Here is a 21,630-nt window from a genome sequence, read left to right as displayed (position 1 = left end):
CCTTGGAAGTTACTTGCCTTAAAGTCTATGGGATTATGTTTTATGTCTCCTTGTTTAAAGGAAGATCCTTGGTTTCAATGGGTGTTCAAATTCCTCAGGGCAGTGTACAGAATTAGAACAGCTAATCATAACCAGTTTGGAAAAGTTTCCTTTTGGTGTTTTAGCATTTGTTATTAATGCCTTAAAGGTACATTCTCTTCTCAACTGAAAGGTTCATTTTCTCTACTTTCAATATCACATCCTTCACACAAGGTGTCCTTTGGAAGACCTTAAAATATTTTATCCTTTTCAGGATCTGTCATCTGTATGTTGAGAGGAAACTGAGAATAGGACAGTAGGTTGTGCTAAAAAAGGTGTTAATTGAAACATGATGATTAGACTGTTTATAAAGATGATCTGTTTTTCACTTCAAGACAGAGTCCATGACATATAAGAGAAAAATACGACCATTGAGATCTGAATTGCTAAAAGCCTTTTTTTTTTTCTTTTCTTCAAATTTCTTAAGTCATATCCATCTGAAAGCAGTTTTTACTCTAGTAGTCTAAAATCTCTTCAAGGACTCTGGTCTAGTCTGATAGTCATGTATTGCATCTGTGAGAGATAGCAGTTTCACTTCTCTCTAAATATTAAGCACATTCAGTGGGTATCGCTAATAAAGTTATGTTTTCCCCTAGAAGTGTCCATCTATAGGAGAAGGTTAATGTCTTCTGGGCCAGGTCATAGAAGCTAAAAAGGCAGTCTTGCTTTTTTCTTTCTTTTAAATAACCAGTATTATGGGATGCCTTTAATAATCATAACAGTTTATTTCATTTTTACCTTGGGTAGTAATTATTTTAATTCATCTAAAATTAAAAAGTAAGTTTGACTTCATTTGTACCAGTGTTCTTTTTGTTTGATTGTTTGTATAAATTTACCTGAAAAACACAACTCCTGTTTGCCTAAGATACTTTAATGTATCTATTACTATTGTATCTAAACAGTAGATAAACTCATGAATCTTAGCATCCTGAGAACCACTTAAGAACTCTTATACCTCTTTCACAGGGACAAAGAACACTTTCCCTAAGTCACTCTAGGGCCACTGATAACAGAGAAGAAAAATGAATTTCATGTGCTCAGGTCCTTGACTACCCACTCATCACTGGCCCATCCTTTCCTCATGGCAGAGGAGCAATGGCATGTGCCAGGCTCTGTTCTCTCACTGCCTGTTCACCTGCTTTATGTCTGCTCTCCATGAGTCTGTACTCTGCAACCCAGGCACCTTTGCAGCTCACAGATACAGGTGGGTAAACATCTCTGCTCTCTTTCATCTGTACTTTTGTTGTCCTTTACTCTCCTAGTTTCTTTTGGAAAGAAAAGCAGGTGCATTGGTGGGAAAGACACGATGCTTTGTCTGACCATGTTTCTAGACAGTAAGGACTGTGGAGTGAGATATACCACAGAGGGAACATGCCCACTGTCTAAGTGTAAAGTTCTATTGCAGCCAGGCATATTGGCATGCAACACAGAAAAAGTTTAGCAGCATTGTTCTAAGGGAAGTTTAATAGTCCTTAGTGGTTGCAGCACTGCATCTGCTGCTCTACGATTTCAGCGTACCTTGCAAATGTTACCTAGGCCTTCAAAATAACCTGAGTTAAGTCAGCAAATACTGTTATCAGTTCATTACAGCTGGGGAGACTGAGTCATTTAGGCACATGCTGAAATGGTTTGCTGGTTCATATCCACACATAGTAACTACTTGACATGAAGCTGTATTGCAAGTTAGTGAAGGTGCTAGAATTTTATGGTTCTGTGTCTAATGGTTATTCTCCTTTAGATTTGTATTGGGAATGTGAAAGATACCATTTCATAAGGGTTAGGCTTTTGTTGGAAGGAAGAAATCGAAAAGTGTGTGCCTGTTTTTGTTAATTATATTCTCCATGAGGGCAATAATCATCTGAAAACCTCTGCTGTATTAATGGAAGTAATTATAAACATGCTATATAAATACATATGTCATGTACACATCTCATTGTATGAATGCAAGTCCATATGCATTTATCTAATATCAGTACATCTATGTATAAATGGGATGCTTATTGAAATGTAAGCAGCTGAAATAAAAATCTTGATTTTCTGGTATGAAACTTATTTCTTCTTCAAGCTGTGCTTGAAATTTATACCACCAATGAGTGTGAAATACAATTATCCTGGAAGCGTAAGTCTAAGAGCTGATAACAGTATTCATCACATCAGAGATATTGTTTTTTACAATTTTATTCATTTTTTATGCACAATATGTTACAATCCTGTAGTTTTTTTTTTTTTTTTTTCCCATTTTGGCCTTTTTTAACAATTCTAAAGCACGTGTAACCATATTATAGAGAGATTAATAGTGTTTTCTTCCTTTATTTTCTCACATTCACAGTCATTCTCTTATTTCCCCCTTCTTTTCACTCATTTCTTAAGAGCTTTTCTATAACTACAGTTTCTTGCTGAGATGACATAGTTAACCTGATGCTAGCTTGTAAGGAAAATAGCACAGTACTTGAGTATTTTTATTCTGAATTTTATTTAGAAATATCAAACCAAAGGATTTAAAGTGACCAGTGGCTTACTTTGCCCATGCTGTCAGTTTATGCCCTCTCCAAAAGCAACATTATTTCTGAAGTGTTCAAAATATCTTGAGGAACATGTAGATTGAAAATATTTATATTCCTAAATTATTTTTATTTTTCTAACTTTACATTGATTTTACACTGTGCTTACAAGACTAAATGTTTGTTGAATCTGGTCCTAAGTCTTTTATTTGAAAGTGGCAATATTTATGGCCTGCAAATTAAATGTGATGGATAGGGAGAGCCAGAGCTTAATTTAAAAACAGGATCTGAATCCTATTAAAATCTTTTCAAGTTGTAAAATATACCTTAGTATGAATGGGAATAAGGAGATGAACCAATGCTTTAATTAAAACTAATCAGAAACAGCGTGATTTTCTTTTCAGTCTTTCTCACTCTAAGAATATCCAATGTGAGCAGCTTCTGTGAAACTTGTGGGTTTGCTTGTACACAGATGTAAGGATTATTCGCATGCTGCCATTTGCCAGTGACTTCAACAGCAGTTTCCACATGTTGCAGAAATCACACCATATAAAGCAGACGTATGTTATTTGTCTATGTTTTGTCTATGAACCAAGCAGGACATAATTATTTTAATAGAATTAAGGCCGACATTCTATAACGTCTTTAAAAGGATTCAGAAGGCTTTACAAAAGAGGACAGCTACAGCACAAAAATACTAATTAAGATGAACTTTTCAAAGATGATAAATGGTTAGGGCTACTTTTAATTTGATTACACAGCTGAAGCTGCATTAAAGACTGAATTTCAGAGAGTGTACTTTCTTCACATTAGGACTACAACAGTCATCTCAGATCCAAAAGCAAAGTCAGACAGCTCCTACTCAGTCATTCGTGAAAACTATGTCCCTATTTCTCTCTAGTCACATTATGAGTCAAAGCTGGTTGGAAAAAGAGATGGGGGAAGCATATGCTGACCTGGATTAACTTGTCATAGTGCTATACTTAACAAGCTCAGTATCTAGACATTTTATGTATAGAGTCTGCTTCTGTTGGTTCACCTAGGAGAATAAGTAAAGATGCCAAGGTTGTGTCTTTCCTCTGAGTCACCCAGAAAAAACAGAAGTTGGATTTCTTTAATGAGAAATCTTGTTTCTCATATCTAATATAGAAGGCTGTGGTACGCTAAGATTGATGTTGCATCTACCTAAACAGCATATTTCCACAGAGAGTTCTAGATACTGCAAAATTAAATAAATGATATCAGACAGAGATATTAATACAGAGATACTCTGTATTAAAGCAGACCCATTTTCCCACCCTATTTGATTTCTTTATCTGAATCTGTTTCTACTTTTTTTTTTTTTTTTTTTTTTTTTTTTTTTTTGTGGTCAGCCTCTAGGAAGACTGGATAAGCCAGACACAGAAATTACAAAAAATCACTTTGTGTGTTGAATTGGCATTACATCTTTCAGTACTTTCAGTATGAATTCAGGTTCTGCTAGCACTTTTAGGAGTCATTAGTGCTTTGCTGAATTTTCCCACACCTGCTTAAAATATGTTGGTTGTAGTGCATGCTGCGAAGTGGGGTTACTTGGCTTGTAATTAAGGATAAATCCCAGCTGCAGAGATCTAACAAATCCAGAGGAAGAATTCAGCAAATATAGTCTATTTAGTCAGAAGTGCTGCTTCATCTTTCTCTGTTTCTCAAATATTACTTTCAATGTACAATGTGCAACTTGTCAGTTTCTGTGAGAAATAGATGAGGGAGTACATGGATTAATGAAGGAAAAATGTGAACAGTGAAGAATATGAAGCATTCACAGTATTCAATACTTAAGGTCAGTAGAAAGTTTTGGAGAAGGAGTGGGAGAAGGAGAGAGGGAAAATAAGGCTTAGGGTTCAATGGCAAGTGCCGTGGTGAGTTGTGGGCTTTGGGAACAAGAAAGAGCACTGAAGGTTGATGAGTAATTGAGTTACATGGGATATATTATCTCATGGTGTATTAAGTTGCTTGTGGTGATTATCCTCAGGATGTTAGAGTAGGCGTTGGTTAATGGGAGACTAGGGAGAGAATTGGGAAGAGCAGAGGAGTATGCATTAGAGGAGGGTGGGATAGTGGAGCTAGATGGTGAATTGTTAGAGGCTAGGAAAGTATCAGGGGAAAATATTGGATGTTCTCGCCCTATTCTTGCCCTCCTCCAAAAACATCTACGTTTGACCTTTGCAGAGGGAGGTCTAGTGTACTGAACTTTTATGGGTGTTTTTCTGTCTTTATATTGACTTTGATAATCTGTATGGAAGGGTGAATGTTTGCCAAGATGTGGTTAATTGGCAAAGGAGAACAAAGAGTAGTGTCAATAGGAGAAATATGGATACAGCTTAAGCCTTGCTGTGCTAATGGATTGGTTAGGCCACTGTAACATGAGGGCAGATAAGAGTCAGAAGGTGGTAGGAACAGAAGTTAATGATGGGAAGTGCTTATCCCAGCTGAACTTTATCCTATGTTCCAGAAGAACTGTGTTTTCACAAACACATATCTGGTTTTTGGAACTCCTGAACTCAAAAATTACCTGTTGGTCCAGCCCTCTGCATATCTCACCTTGCTTCATTCAATCCCTTCACCCAGCTAACTTTGCTCTTAGGTTTACTAATGCTGTCTGGCATGGGGATTTGGTTCAAATATTTAAAAATACAGTATAGGGCTCTTGGTTGGGTGCTAGTGCCAGTAATGTCTCTTGATTGCAGTGCAACCGTTAACACAACCTTAAGAATTGGATTAAAACAACAAGTAGCTTTGCCTAATAATGTAGCTCTTCTTGAAATATGAGGTTGTTTTCAACATTTTCAGTATGTTTTAATATTATGGAAAGTTTAGTGTTTTGTTAGCAAGATGGCTTTTAACTGGAGAGCCCTAAGAAGATAAGATACAAGCAGAATAATTTCTGAAAGATTTCAATGTTTGTGACTGCCAGTCTGGTATGTGCCCCCTTATATACCCATGGGAAGAAAAGATTTTGGAGGCCGGCTGTGTCTTGCAGCTTCCCAGTAGAGTCTGTGTCACATCAGTGATGTCAGTCATTCACCTCAGTGTGCGTGTCCACATAAATGATATATATTACAATTAAATGTCATATACAGAGATGTACTTCAGATGTGCTTAAAATGTTTCAAATTTCTCTGTTTGTAAAATTAAAATGATCCTAAGACAGTAAACCAAAATTACAGTTCATTTTTCATCTCCAAGTTTATGCCCTACTTATTTGGAGGAGGTGCTCAATTCACTGCATTCAGCACAATAGTGTCTGCCTTTCAAAGAGCAACTAAACCAGGCTAAGCAGTTCTGGAGCCACCAAAATCTCAATAATACATTTTGATAGCTAGTTATTATTTAATTTTAATTAAGTTATACTGCAGAGACATGCTTCAATAGAGAACCTAAATTTCCCAGTCAGGATCAGGGCTATGATGTTCAAGGATCTGCAGACAGAAACCAACACGTGTTTTCTACCACATTATGGGAAACAGTTTCCACCCAAGAGTTAGCTAAGAGTTTAATCCTGCAATTAGTATGCTCTCTGCCCAGAAACTATCACTTGGAGCACAGCAAGACAGATGGATTTAGGATTAGAAAGAAATCTCTCCCACAACAGAGTAATGCACAATTTATCAGATATAACTTGGGACAGTGGTTCATACTTTGCTGAAGCAGCTTTGGGAGTCAGGATATCAGAAAATTATTATCTGTATTTTATTCCAATACAAAGTGGGGCCCATTGTGTCAGACACTAGACAAACAAATAGTAAGAGGCAACTCCAGTCCTTCACATTTTATAATCTAAATAGGCAAGACTAACAAAACTGTAGGGGAAATAGAAGGGTATGGTAAAGGAACCTGATTTGCCTGTGATCACAGGGTTGTTTGGTGACAGAGCAAGGAGCCAAATGCCTCTGTTTAGATTCTCAACTCCTGCAGTCTATTCTATGGTTGATTTTACTAATTCTAAATAATCTACTAGATGTTTATTTGTTTCTTCTGACAGTTTTTTTATGTGTACATGGTTTTCTTTTGTATTTGGTGTTGTGTGTCGAAATTGCTATAGAGAGTAAGTCCAAGGAGGAGCATTATGCTAGTTACCCTACTTATGTGAAAAAGAACAGAAAAGTAGTAGATCTATAATTAGGGTAAATTTAAATGTTTCTATATCATAGCAAGCAGTTCTTGTTAAAAGACTTATGTCATAAAAAAGTGTTCCATCAAGGATTACTTTAAGCAAAAACAGCAGCTGGCTTTGAAATTAATGAATATAATCTGTAACAGGTACATATATAAAGCATGAAGTAATTCCTGGCATTCTTCAGTTGATACAATATGTGAAAGTTGGGGGGAAAGCATTAGAATACAGGAAAGCTAGACAAAGTATTTTATTTTATGATTTTTTTTTCCTGCAACTGGATGAACAAGTATTACAAACATGCCCTACACCTGTAAGATCTAGTTATATGGCAGGTAACTAGGGAATATTCTGTGTTTTAAAATGAAATCTGCACATTGAATCAGGCAGAGAACAGCTGGCTTAGAAATCAGCCTAAGAATCAGAATAATCTATGAAAAGTATTTGTGTTAGTCTTAAACATTTTTGCATGCCGTCAGTGCAGAAGATAGCCTCTGAACTTTGTGGATTAAGGAAGGGGCTGATATGACTTTCTGGAATTGGGTCGTCTTGTTAAGAATGGAAAATTCAATTAAAATTTAGTTATTAGAAAACTATGTGAGCCTTTGTGATTTACTGCAGCACAATGCAGGTTCATATTTTAAAAGGCAGAATTTTCAGTCAAATTTCTGTTGAGTTATTAGGGATAAAGATGAGGTCACTTCTGCAACAAGTCATTGCTTTTTGAGCAAGAACTCTATTCTGATGTGCATACAATAAGCAATAGAAAGGCAAATGAGTGTAAGAAGCTATTCTGTAACAGCCAAATACAAATATGCTTTGGAGACTAACTGAAACACAAACTAGGGATATAAGATTCCTGGATATAAGAAACACCAGACGATTAAACTTTGTTAAATCGTATGGTGTTCAGGAGAAATCTACCAGCACCAAGGCAGGGCAGGTACTCACTCATTACAGCATCTCTAATTCTAACATTAGGATGTGAATCCCATTCTTTCTACATGCAAACAGGAATTTACACAACTACCTTTAATCCAAACTTTTAGATATATCAGTGTAAACTGAGTATAGATGCTTTTTCCTTGGATATTACTTGAGATTAAATCTGTACAAAATCATTTATGTTTACTCAAAATGGGAAATTATAAGAGAAAATTAAGTAAAATCAGATTACCAGAAAAGCTAAAATTAAATGGAAACAAAAACTGTTAGTATGAAACAAAAGTGCCCACACACAGACTTGCTCCAAAGTAAGTAATTGTGTGAAGTAAAACCAACTGTTATTTTGGTTCCAGTTTTTGTGTGGATAAGCCCTGGGACCTCTGGCAATTAAAATATAATTGTTCTTGTGATGCAAATATTTACAACCATTCTAAGGCCATTTTAAATTGCCAGTACAGTGTAAAATAGACACAGCATTTCTGAAAATGAAGAAAGGGACAGCCAGGCCCTTCATATTTTATAAGGATTTTTAGGAGACAGCACTTTCCAATCATATGAGGTAAAAGAAAGGAGAGGAGAGATTGAAGGCTTTGCAGTGAAAAAGCAGATTGTAGAAAGAAGAAATACAGTAAATGAAAACCCACAAGTGCAAATGGCAAAGGATCAAAGGTGAGGGGCTGTGTAGGAGGGAGGTGCTACTGATGCTCCCAGACATTCAGAGATGGAAAAATTCCGTTAAAACTAAGCACCTGCTGCTTAAGATTAGGACTCCAAAGTTACAAAGCATGTCAGTAAAAGCATTTTGCTTTGGAGTTTAAAGGGGAGCTAAAGAAAACAGCAAAAATATTAGGAGGTGGAAAAAGAGAGAATGGGGAAATATTTTAATGAAACTGATCTGTGCACATTTAAAATGGGCTATTGCTTAGGCATGGCTGGTTTCAATCTGATTTTAATTTTTGTTTCCCAGCTTTTTAGTTGTCTTCTTGAGCAAAAAAGAGTCTTTTAAGTTTAGTTTAGTAAGGGGATAGGCAAGTGAGCTTTGGATGGCTTCCTAACCTTGTGCCTCATTCCTCTTCATGGGTGTGTCCGACTTAAATTTCTGTTTCTTAATCCTACTGTAGTCTTTGTGGGTGAGGAGAGATGATTTCTGACTCTTTTGACCGTTGTAGGGTAGAACACAACACTGAAATCCCTTCTGACAGAGTAAAGGCTGGCAAATGTTAGAAACCACAAGAACTTAGATACAGAACCAGCCTATACTTAACTAACATACACATGCTCACATCGGCATGCCCACACAACCAAAACCAAACTGAAGGCTGCTTGGTTTGAAACGGCTGTTTCTCGTGCCCCATACTGCTTTGATATTTGCAAGTCGATGAGCTGAATATCACATGTCAGGGATTGGCAGCAGACAATGGAAAGCCAAAAAGCTGTTCCCAGTTCTTCACACAGAGACAGTATTGATCAAATTGTCACTTACAAATCTGTGGAAAAAAAACCAGCCTAATCTTCAGTATGCTCCCTCTCTAGCTGACTCCCAAAGCCCAATTTCCCTTTGAAAAACTTATAATTAACCTGATGATTGCTTTTCAGTAGGAAATAGGAAAATAGAAGGGCTAGAAAGAGTTATATATCCAGACTTTTACTTTCCCCTGCTAAATGAAAGGATTTTTGCTCTTCTTGTCTATTTTGAATACCAGATGTCTTTGCACAGTCAAATTGAGACATCCTAAAAGAGAAAGATTTTCAGATGTCCTCAGCTTTTTCTGGAAACTGGGCCCCTGTAAAGATGTCTCAAGTATGACACTCAGAAAGAGAGTTGTCCCAGATTGCACAGTGCTTTTCAAAACTCTGCCAGCATTTTTAGTAGCCTATGCCTCAAGGAGTCTGGGCACCTTACCCAAAAAGAGCTAAAAATGTAATTTGCAGTTCTTCAAGTAATCCAAAACAAAGTATCAAATCCCTTCCCATCTTCCTTTGCCAGGGAAAGTCCCTATGCAGTGGAACTGGCCTCATTCTGCAGCACAGGGGACAACAGAAGTAAATGGAGGGTGGAGTGGGAGAGCTTTTGGAAGAGTGATCAGGCTGTGCAAAGTACTCAGCCCTACTTAATCACAGATGCCTTGCTCGAGAATCAAGTTCCAAATATTTCCATGGTGCTCAAACATAGAGTTACCTAGCTGTCATTTGCTCTGAAGAATTTCAACCACCAGAATTTCCTTGGCTGTGCTGCAGCTGATGACTTTTTCCATTATTTTAATACTCACTCAGCAGATACTTACTTGGTGTGGGTCACTAACCAGGCAAGAAAATATCATCAGACTGTTGAATTTTCCAAATGTGAAGGTTTATATGCCTGTGCATTGTAGCCACAGAGGAACAGTCTGAAGATGTGTAGAATAAACACTCATGGCAATAAACATGCAACATGTAACAGACACATGATTTGACATCTAACTGAATGTCTGATCTTTTTTTTTTTTTTTAATAACAATACACCCCTTTTGAGACTTAATCCTTTGACCAAAAGAAGGGATTGTTAAGGAAAAATTAGTCAATGTAAAAGTGTTTAGAAGTGATTGCAAATAGTTCTGCTACAGGTAGACTGTAGAAGGTTTTTGTTTCTCAATTTCTTTTTCTTAACAGGCTAAGATAGATGCTTTAAGACATTAATTATCCTAAATTAATGAATAAATCATGTACTAATATACAGATGGGTTGTGTTGAGGCTAGGGAACTAGAGCAAAGCTCTGTGATACAGTGCTCCTGTCACAAGCCGTTTACCACCCAGTTCACTCTATTCCAGGCTACCAACTGTCTCTGCCAAAGCAGCTGTTATGGTGGGTTTTAATACCGTCAGACCGGAATGCCAGATAGACCTCAGATTTTAAAAAGAGACTTAAATAAACTTGATTGGTATCATCATAAATAATCATCTTAACATCAGTTCCCATTTCAAGCTGTACTTAAAAGAGCTTTAGAGAGATACAGAAAAATGTTTTTTTTTTTCTTTTTTTTTTTTTTTCCGTGCAATAAACTGTACCCCATTCTGATATCCGTGGTTTCAAAATGGTGCAGAAACAACTAGGCAAAGACTCTGAGGACAGGACATAGAAAAATGATCCCTAGGAGCTGGAAGATCAGACTTGTGATGTGAGCATTTTCAGTGTGTTTGAGCATGATAAGTGCATTGGCAAAAGTTACTTAGGAGAATGTTTTGAAAATTCTTTCAAATTTACGTTAAGAGAAGGTTTTTAATTTTATGTTATTTTTACCAGTTGTTTGGGAAAAACTTAAAGACTCCTACCTCAAAAAAGGGCAGCTTAACAAGTAAGGGATAAGAGAGAAAATTATATCCAGCCTTAGGTTCACAGTGTGTATGTTCTTCAGCGTGGATTGTCTTGCATCCCAGAATTAAGAGACTAGAATCAGCTTCAGGTATGCAGGCTTCAGCTAGCTGCCTAAAGAGCAAGGAAGAGCTCATCTGCAAGGAAAAGTTAATCTCCTCCTACTCTGATGATGCACAGCTGGCCAGGAGGATTACCTTTGGGGTCTCTGAAGAGCCAAAGAATCTAACCTATAGCTGGAGACTGGACACAGGAAAGGACAGATTGGTGTACTGAGGAGATGCAGACACTTTCTGGGTTGGCTGACGTGTCTTATTCCAACATGCAGGGTCACACTAACCACAAGGCATGGGACTTGGAAATAGTTTTCACCAGGCTCAGTAGGAGGTCCCTGAGGAGGTTCTTGCCTGCCTGCACAGCTGGGGACATGATTCAACTTCCAAGATCATGTGAGCATGTTGCAACTAAGCAGTTCTCTGTCCTTTTAAGAGACTCATTTCAGGTGGCATTTTGATTTTTATGTTCCATGCTTGTAACACACCTCTCACTGATTGCTCTCTTTAAGAGAAATTGATTAAGGCATTAATATCTTAGTGAAACAATATATCACTTGACCTCTCAAGTATCAGAGGAAGCTCAGGTCCATCTTAAACCCAGTTCCATTCTGTGGAAACAGTTGTGCTTATGGGTGTTTCAGAATTCCATGTATTTTATGCCCAGAAATAACCATTATGGTCACATAGTCTGACCTCCTGAATAGCACTAGCCTTTCAGCCTGACCCCACAATTTCTGCATTAGGTACACATCCTGTGGTTAACCTGCATCCTGTGGTGGGATTATACATCAAATTTTGTATTGACTAGATTATAACTGGAGAAAAATTACATTTTTATCTTGGATTTTCATTAGTTTAGGCTTGCCTTTGTAGGTTTTTCCTATTAAAGTTTTGTAAGGCTTCTCCCAGTTTTTGCCCTCTACTTATTCAGCTCTTTCCAACAAGACCAATTTATGTTAAACTAGAAGTCTTTAGTGTCCTTACCTTGGGCTTGCACAGCCTGAATACACCGCCCACAGTGCTGTAGAAAAGATGTCTAGAAGAACTTGTTCCATGTACAGTGGAATTGAATAATCTTTTCCTTCAGACTTCTCTCCTTTATAAACCCTATGTGTACTTATGATGACCTGACCTTTTCTCATGTCCTTTATGCTGTGTCTCCACAGTATGTGCTAGGTGACTCTTACACAGTTGTGTCTGTACTTATTAGTAAGCCCTTTGCAACCAAACAGGGTATATAATACCTGAGTTCTTTTATTTATTTATTTATTTATTTATTTATACAATGTCATCAAGGCAGTAGTTTGGGTGTCTGTCCTTCAGCAGTTGCCAATTTTTGCAAAACTGGTAAGAACTTAATTTTCCTTAGGATTTCGATACTGTTGTCCAGATTGACAGGCTCAAAAGTTAGGGGTGGAGCAGTGGGTAAAGCAAGGCAAACAGATGATTAGAAAGACAGCACAGACATGTGAACACGTTTCCTTAGGAAATGAAGCTACGGTTTATTACCTAGGGAATTTACAGTTCTTTAAAATTGCTATCTCTGAGTATTCTTACTTGTCATCTTCCTTCCTGCCTTTCTTTGTCTTCTCTTTAGGTCTTTGGGGGTTTCATAAAGGAATGGAACTGTGTGAGGCTGTACAAAAAGGCCAAATTTTCAATGTTGTGAGGTGATACATATGGGAAGCAGTAGACACTACCTTACTGTGAGGTTCTTAAAGCTCTTACGTGCCAAGAGTTCTCTCTCAAAATCGTGTTGAGTGATGCAGTTAGTCAGGATTACTATCAAATATGCAAGCAGAGTGACTGATAAATGATTGCTTTTACCCCAGCAGTCATGCAAGATTAATTAGATATAGTTAGTATGGTGACACTTTGAAAATGTAAAGTGTATATAAATGCTGATTGGTATTTTTACACTGATTATATCCAGGATGTTGGTTGATAGGAAATACATAAAATGCTTTTTAATGCATTTCTGTATGTGCAGCTTTGGGTTAAAAAAAAAAAGTACTTTTGTAAGTGTACTTGACAAAGGGTTTTAAGAGTTGTGTAATGGATGTCCTGAATGTCTAAGTCAGGGTTTAAAAGTGATTGATTCTTAAACACCCATCTATGATTATCACAAATAAACCTTTTTTTTTTGTGCTCTGCCTCTCAATTCCTTCCTCTCACAGTGATTCAGCTTTTACATTCTTGACTCTTGTCGTTAATAATTGTGATAATTCTTTTAGCTCTCCCATGGCAGTCAACATTTGCCAGATGAGAAAAGGTAAACAGATGACTTATAGATATGTTTAGTATTGATATTACTTTCACTGCACTACTGATTTTACTATTTACTACTACTATTTACTAATATATTTACATCTGTGTTTGTATGGCACCTAACACAAGATATACCTTTTTTATTGCCATCTGAAAAGGGTTGTCCATCCCCTCTTCTCTCAGTTACTCATTCCTACTCATCCTGCCAAAGTTTTCCACCCTCTCAGCTGCGCTGGGTGCCAAATGAACACTCTGTGTGGCTATGCTTTAAGTGGGGGAGGAAGTGGAACCTGCAGTGAAAGAAGGAGTGAGTTCTTGAATATTATTCCCTTAATTTATTTTTTCCAAATCTATTATGAGTTGTTCTTAAAAGGTAAATCACCAGCTCTAATGTCATGCAAAAGGAAAGGATTTTTCCAGTGATTAAAAAGATTCCTAAGAAGCCCTCCAAGCTCCCAAACTGTCATGTCTATAGCAAGAAAGAAAAAACATTGTAGTTCCCCAGTTAAGCTGGAGCAAATAATTTGTTCTGGATATTTCCTGAAGTCTGTGTGCACTACTTATACTAACATCAATTTTTAATGAGGCTTTTTTTGCCTGTGTGTACTTTTACTTTGTGTTTTATCACGGGAAAGAAGCTCAGTGTAAAGGCAGTGTAGCCAGGCTGGGCTGTACTGTGTGCTCAGCCACCTCATCCACTTCTCAGCTGTGAATGATGAATTAACAGAAGTCATGGCTGGGACAAAAGGGAAGAGACCTGACATTCAAAATGAAGTCTCCCAGGTCTACTCCTGGTAACATATCCCTGAACTCATCACTTCTAACTCCCGAGTGTCCTTCATGTGAGCCATTAAGGCCATTTCTCAGACATATTCTCTATTGTTTTCCTTTTCAGTGCCTTAAAAGTTACTTCTTGTTTCCTGCTGGTCCTCTTCTTTGGCTGGTTTCATAACTAGCTGATTGAATGCCCCAAACACTTGAACTGTAGTGTATATGGGATCTGGGTGCAAATGATTTGGTTCTGGGCCATCTCTGTTGACTGTTAATGATATTTCATTGGAACTGCAAAACTGTTATGTAGCAACACGGTGTTATTTGGAAGAGGTACAAGTTCTTAGTTTGTTTTTGTGTGGTTCATACATGTATACAGACTACACTGTGAGCTGGGGTAGAGCTAGCTAACGAGGGGTGATAGGTTTCTCATTGCTCTTTCCTGTAAATGTAGGTGATATGTTGGAAGAAGGACATATACACGTACATTAGTTCAGACTTCCCCTTTCTTTTTCCTTGTCCCAACTGAATTGTAACAAATATTCATGTCTTTTTCCTGAGCTTGGCTGTCCCTGGGCCTAATTCCCTCTACATAATTTGAGAATTAGATTAGTTCAATATGCTTTAACCTGTGCTGCAGAGAAAGTGTTATCTGGTGACTCGTGCACAGTGCTGCAGGATTGCTATTTGGCAGGACAAAGCAAAATTTATTACCTTTATCCACTTTTATGTACTGTGCTTTGCTCCTTTAATATTCTAATTCAACTTCAATTTCTACTACTGAATAGTAGAACAAAACTAACTTTGCTTCTGCAGCCCTGAATCTCAGAAACATCCAGTGACACATTCCAAAACGTGCCATGTGTTTCACCTGGTTAAGGTGTATGTTCAAAGGCATTTCGTTATTGTTGGGCCTTTCCTCTGGACCTGTTTCAGTGGTTTTATCTCCCTTTATCTTTTGCTTTAATGTGTTTAATATGTCTCTACTTAATAGCGCTGCTTGATGTCTAGCACTGCTGTAGCAGATAGGCACAAAAGAAATGGAATTTATTGTGATGGTGTTGAGTTCAAATACTGGGGAAGTCTTCAAGGTAACCTGGTAGAGTTGTCATTGTAGTTGCAACTGATACAAATTTTGACTTCTTGTTGCACTATCAATCCTTGAACATTGTGTGTTATGAACAGCATGTATTTTAACAATGTGCCAAAGTCAAAATGATTATAATAAAAAATCAGCCTAGAATTTAAATGTGGTAAAAGAAATAACTTTTTGCTTTACTAGCAACAGTTAAAATAAAAAGAGAAGAAGGCTCCTTTTAATTTAACAGGACAAAGTCAAATCTCAGCTACTACTCATTCCTTTGTGGCTTTCTTCAGGTAACTATATCTGTCCCTTTAACTTAAGGCTGAATTGAATATAGTGTCCTGCTTACAGTCGGGATGTGCAGGTGACCTCCTCCAACCGCTAACTGCTTTTATCCCAGCAAAGGCCTGTTTTCATCTGCAAAGCTCCCTGTAACTCACCCACATGCAAATGCTTCTGACCTTAATTAAAGCAGTTCACCTCTCTCTGCCTCAAGGGATGGTTTCCTCATAAGGCAGTTGTGTTTAATTAGCATTTGGATAGCATTCTGCTGGTTGCTCTCCGGGAGCGTTGTTCAGTAGGAGCGTGGGATTGCTGAAGCCTGACTGGCAAGCTTTGCACCCTCCTAATTGACACAGAAGCCAAGTAGAAGTTACACAAGGAAAGAACAGAGAATCGTTAATGATGGATCATTAGCAAGTAGCTCCTTTGAATGAAAGTAGATAACTTTATAACTCTATCAAAGTGAAAAGTAGCATGATGAATGATGCATCAAACAATAAAGGCTCAAGAAAGACACTGGTTTTATAATTGCTGTGCAAATTTCTAGCATGCTCTAGTTTGTAAGATTAATTTCTTTGGGAAGTGTGAAGCATTCTATGCCTGTTGTACACTTAATGTAAATTTTGTTTTCTTTTCATTAGAGGTTTTATTCAATGTCTTTTGATATCATTTCAACTCCTGGGGTTTGAGATAGGCAATTTTTACACTAGCAAAAAATTGCACAAGCAAATGAAAACCATGTATATCTACTAAATTAGTTCCTGTTAGTCTGATGATTTCTCTGTATAAAGAGAACATATATATGGTCTCAGATGCAGACACCTGAAATGAGAATCTTTATATCTATTTATTACATTTTAATAGAAATTGCCTAATAGTTCTATGGCTACTTTGAAATTCTAGACCAATAAATCTCTAAGGGGCATTTTTACTCTGAAATTGTCTTCATAAGCATTTCAGTTGGCACAGATACATCATTCCTGTGGCTTGCACTAGGGCCAGTACAGCCCTCAGGCAGTGCTAGGAAGAGAAGATAATACAAATATTGTTTAGTGATGTCACCTGTTCCTTTAAAATTTACTGATCTCTCACATGAGAGTTCCTCTCAAAATTTAACTTAGTATATTCAAACTGAGTAGAATTAGGGGAATAAGTTAACAGAAAAATTACCCCTGATGTAAGCCCTTTCTTAGTTTTCATGAATATTAGTGGGGGGAATGTATTATGTGAGATCACCCAATCCATCAGCAACCCCAAGGATCAGATATAGGTTCAGCTATACCAAAGCAATTCTAGTTCCTAAGGTCCTAATTGGTAGGAAGTCTGCAGCCCCCTCACATGACCTGTTTTAGCATTTCACTACCTGTACCATGATTTAAGTTTATTTCAAGTAGCCAACTTTTTCTTTCTTTTTTTTTTTTTTCAACTTGAGTCAATTAATTTGTCATCTATCATGGGCATGAGAAAGGATTTGCTTTCTTCTTGCAGAAGGGTTACATTTTTTTTCCTTTTCTTTTTTTTTTTTTCTCTTTCTTTTCATCTTTCATCTTTTGAAAACAGTTTTGAAGACAGTGTTATTTTCCTGGCCTTCTCTTCAGGCCCATGACCACTTTGTTCAGCCATTCATGTTTTCTCGCTTTGGTTGCTGTCCTGTAGAATCTCTTCAGGTGCTCCACAAGGTTGTGCGGTGGGGGGCCCCACCAGCCACTACTCCAGCTGTGATCTGCCAGCCCCAACTAGAACAAAAAGATAATTTCATGTGTCCTGCAGGCTTCTCTCTTGTTTGTACATCCCTGTATGACGCTTGCCTTTTTCGCAACAACATGGTTGACTCACGTTCGTTTTGTGATCTAGAGTAACCCCTAGCTCTTCCTACCTTGCTGTTTGTCCTCTGCCCTGTATTTATATTAATAAATGCAGCTCCTTCCCCTTGACATTATTGAATTTCATCTTTTTATCCGTTTTTTTTCTCCAGTTTAGCCCAGTCATTGTAAAATTTTTTTACAGTCGGTTTTAGCTTGAACTCCTCTGAAACCTGAGTGAGTACAATATGAGTTTCATCAGCTGACCCACTAAAAAAGTACTGATGAATGTTTCATCCTGAACAGATTCCTGTGGAGCTCACTTGAAACATCCTCCTCTTTTAGAAGACCCTAGGTAGCTATTCTCTGAATATGATTTACCGCTCAGGACTCCACCTGGTTTTGGATTTACCTAGACCATGTTTCTTTAGTGAATTTACGGAAGATAGAGCTGAAAGTCTTTCTGAAACTCAAATATTGATCTGACATCCTGGTGGCTTGGGGGGGGAGGGAGGGGGTCATCTCGCATGATTTTGGATGTTTGGAATGTAGAGGTCTGCTTCTAAGATAATTCTGTGTCCTCTGTTTTATGGAAAAATGTAAATGATCACAATTCATCTGACCAGGTTTAGGCATTTACCAGTGTCTGAGACGAACTGCACTGTACGTGTGTCTTCTTGTCTGCAATCACTCAAAAGGGAGTCACTAAATATCAAAGCAACTAAAAATCTATCTCTAGACTATTTGCATCTAAAGTTAGATGTGATGTATCTCACCGTAAGTGCGTCTCCTGATAGACAGAAATCAGATTGAGTGAACATTACTTTTTCTTAATAGATACATGCTCGCTGTTCCTCATCTCCTGAGTACAGTGTGATTATTGGTTCCAATATTTAATGTTCCTTCAAGTTAAATGATTTGGTCTGTAATTTCCCAGTTCCCCCTCGTTTCCTTTTTAAGCACTGGAACAGTACCTCGCCTCTGCCAGGAGCATACTCATTAGGAACACACCTAATCATCTTGGAAAAAAATCTTTCTAAGTACCCATGAGTGTATTCTTGCTCATTTTGAGGTAAATACCTTTACTGTGTTAAACATTTATCACTGGTGATCTGTTTAATGAAGACTGCAGCAAAAATGGAATATTTTGGCATGACCTTTTTCATCAGCTCTGCTCAAATAAGTAGTAACTCAAGTAGTCAGCTTCCTTACTCATGCTTTTATAGGATGACTTCTTGTTGTGATTTGTTTTCCTTGCCATGTGATAGTCTATCGTTCCTTTGGAACTAAGTCAAACACTATTCTTATGTATTTATTTGCATTTCTAAGTAAAGCTGTAGTGGCATGCAGAAAGACACAACTACATATAACTTTTTCTGTAAAATCTTTATGATGATATAATAAAGGCTGTAATTAAGAATAAAGGAATCATTTTTTCCATTGTCCAAAGCATCAGAGGTTGTTGAATATTTTATTAAAGGCAAGTTTTCAGGTGACAATTCTGGAAATTATTATCCCCTGCTTCTCTATAAAACAGTTAGTCTTTCTACGCATACAGTGAACGTATATCTCAGTTTTGATTCTGGAGTAAATCTGTGGCCTGTTCTCTCTTCTGAGACTGATAGTAATGATATAGCTACTTGTCTGCAAGGAACTACACTGAAATCTCTGTTGGTTTCACTACAGAGGATTGCTAAAAAGTAAGACCTGACTATCTGCAGTAGACATAATTCTTCATATCATTGCCAGCTTCCCTAAGCTGTTTCCACCTTTGAAATGATTCTTGCCAGAGTAAATAAACCATTGTTGAGTTTCTTATGCTACCTACATTTTTGATAGAAGACATAAAACAATCTGGGGAATGTCATTTCTGTGCATGATGTTAGTCCTTCATCACTGCAGGATAATGGAGAACACTGCAGAGGTGTTTGAGCTGTTGCTGACAAGAAATGGTGCTGCCCATCATCTTATGCTGCTGTGACAGTAGTAACAATGCCTTAATATGACTCTTCTTTGGCTTCTTATGGTTGTGCTGCCTCCTGTTGTATACAGAGTGTGGGGATTTCTGCAGCACGTCCCATTTTGTGGTTTGGGCATATGTTGTTCAGGAAGCAGGGAGTAGTAAATCTGGGATTTAATATGACTCAGAATACCTGATATACATACCACTGGGAACAATGGGAAGACTTTCTTAAAATTGGGCAAATATGCAGCAATTCTGCATTTGGCTGTACTACGTAAAACTGGCTTATTAATACTTTACTGTCAGCAGGAATTTGTTTAGTATATAATTCTAGAATATAACATTTCTGTGATAAATAAACACTGTGATAAGACTGTTGTGAAAATGAGATACTTTTCTTTAAACTAACATAGACACTTCAATATTAATATAGACAGCAAATAATTTCCCACTTTCTTCTTTTTTTTTTTTTTTTTTTTTACAGGACCAGGTGTCAGATACAGTGAATTTGCTGTGTCGCATCCCAGACCACCTCCACTTGTTGGACAGCATACGGTGGAGATACTGAAGGGCATGCTGAAGTATGAGGATGATGCCATAGAAGAACTGCTCCACACTGGTGTTGTGGCTCAGCATGAGGTCAGATAAGGAACATTAGCTACATTCCTTCACACTGAGTTCACATAGCTTTGTCCTCTCTTTGCTCCCTTCAGCTCCCCTAATGGGACTCAAAGAGAAGACATAATTTAATTCCTAATTTTCTTCCATGTGTGTTTGTATGATTTTAACACTGATGTATCAAATAAACAATCTCATACTGTCTGACTGAAAGATTTTCTTGGGGGTAGGGGTAAATGTAATTATATGGTCCTGTGTGGCTACTCATTTTCAGTACATCGTATGGGAAATGGAGTTCTTATCACAATTACAGTAATTGCCTAAATGTTTGTCCCCAGAAAGACATCATGTTAGTGAAAAGAAGCAGAACCTTAGAAATCTGTGTACTAAACTCTCCATTTGTAGAAAGCTGGCTTGCACAGTTACTTTAGGAGAAAATCAGCCATGTACAAATTGGTGGTTGATCTGAATGATTTTGAACAGAATCATTGGTTATGAACTCTTTGTTCATCTCTATTTCAAATCAAGGGTAGAGTAACCATTGCAAAACTCACTTCAGTTCTCTGGTATTACCAATTACTGGTATGTCTTTATATTACATTGTATGGTCATGACAATCCCAGCATGTTAGCAGAAATAAGCTGGAATTGGCAGAGTTCTTCAGTTATGAAATGAACCTATTCCAAGACCAGTTGAGAGATGAACTATGATTGAATAGTCTTTTGTAATTTTATTCAAGAATGCCCTGGGTGCTGTTAATTAAACATTGATCCACACAAAACCACATGCTGAATGTCAAATACCAGAACTTGCCCAAGATTTAAATCTGGTTCTGTGGGTAGGTACTGATCCCTATCTCTGACTCTAATTCCCAACCAAAATACCTTTCACTCTGAAGAAAATATAGTTAAAATACAAATCTCTGCAAAGCTTTTGACTTGGTCCCACCCCCATGATTAAAGCATGGTCAGAGTTGACAAACCTACCTCGAAGTTAGTAACATCATATCCTGTAGAAGGGTTGCACTTAAGAGTAAGGCACCACATATTGTGAGAAGGTGGAAGAATTTGATCCATGAAGAGTTGTAAGGAAAATACCCCTTTCCCCTGAGCAAACCAATTTGGCAGTACTTCACTCACAGAAGAAATGCCATGCTCCTCTATCCCAGCATATAATTTACAGCTAATGTAAACTGTGTATGGGAAGGGCTTAACCTTTGTTGTATGCACCCCAGGAGAGAGGCAAAGCCTTCCTATTTCTAGAACTAAATAAAACTAACTCAAATTGATGCTCAACAAATCATGTCTGTATTTTTCCCAAAGTATCACAAAGTCCGGGCATTATAACTAGCTTGTCACTTTGTTTTCACTCTAACAAGCAACATCCTCTGCACTATATCTGAACTTCACAACTCTGTATTACCTTCTGGTGGAAGAAAAGAGGTTATTATGTTATGAAATTGAAGTGGAACCCTATGTGGTGGTTGCTTATTTTTGAAGCCCAGTGTGTTATGGTCCATTTGTTTGCTTGTTTTCTGTGTGTTTTTGTGTTTCGGGTTTGTTTTGATTTGATTTTCAGATTGTTTTTTTTTTTTTTTTTTTTTTTTTTTTGACTTGCACTGCATTCCTGGCACCAAACTCCATACTCTGTCCATGTGTTAAAGACATCATGAGATCCTGGAAGAGTGACTTCTTAAATAAATATAGAAATAAGTCTGAATTGAGAATAGCGAGACCATAGGAGAAGAATTGAAACTGGA

At 37.4% G+C, this 21,630-nt stretch overlaps 1 protein-coding gene across 8 annotated transcripts in view; it reads left to right on the top strand.

Moving 5' to 3' along the window:
• Window positions 1-21,162, top strand: part of SUGCT (succinyl-CoA:glutarate-CoA transferase) — a 326,659-nt gene extending 305,497 nt beyond the window's left edge. For all 8 annotated transcript variants that reach the window (XM_040549158.1, XM_040549157.1, XM_040549155.1 and 5 more), the window contains one exon: window positions 19,738-21,162. In XM_040549158.1, the coding sequence (XP_040405092.1) occupies window positions 19,738-19,901 (164 nt within the window). In that variant the 3' untranslated portion in view covers window positions 19,902-21,162. The remainder of the gene's footprint in view (window positions 1-19,737) is intronic.
• Window positions 21,163-21,630: the final 468 nt, after the last annotated feature.

Source organism: Cygnus olor, chromosome 2, assembly GCF_009769625.2.
Source record: "Cygnus olor isolate bCygOlo1 chromosome 2, bCygOlo1.pri.v2, whole genome shotgun sequence".
Classification (NCBI taxonomy): Eukaryota; Metazoa; Chordata; class Aves; order Anseriformes; family Anatidae; genus Cygnus; species Cygnus olor.
Note: the sequence above shows the minus strand (reverse complement) of the source record. Positions and strands in the feature narration are given on the sequence as shown.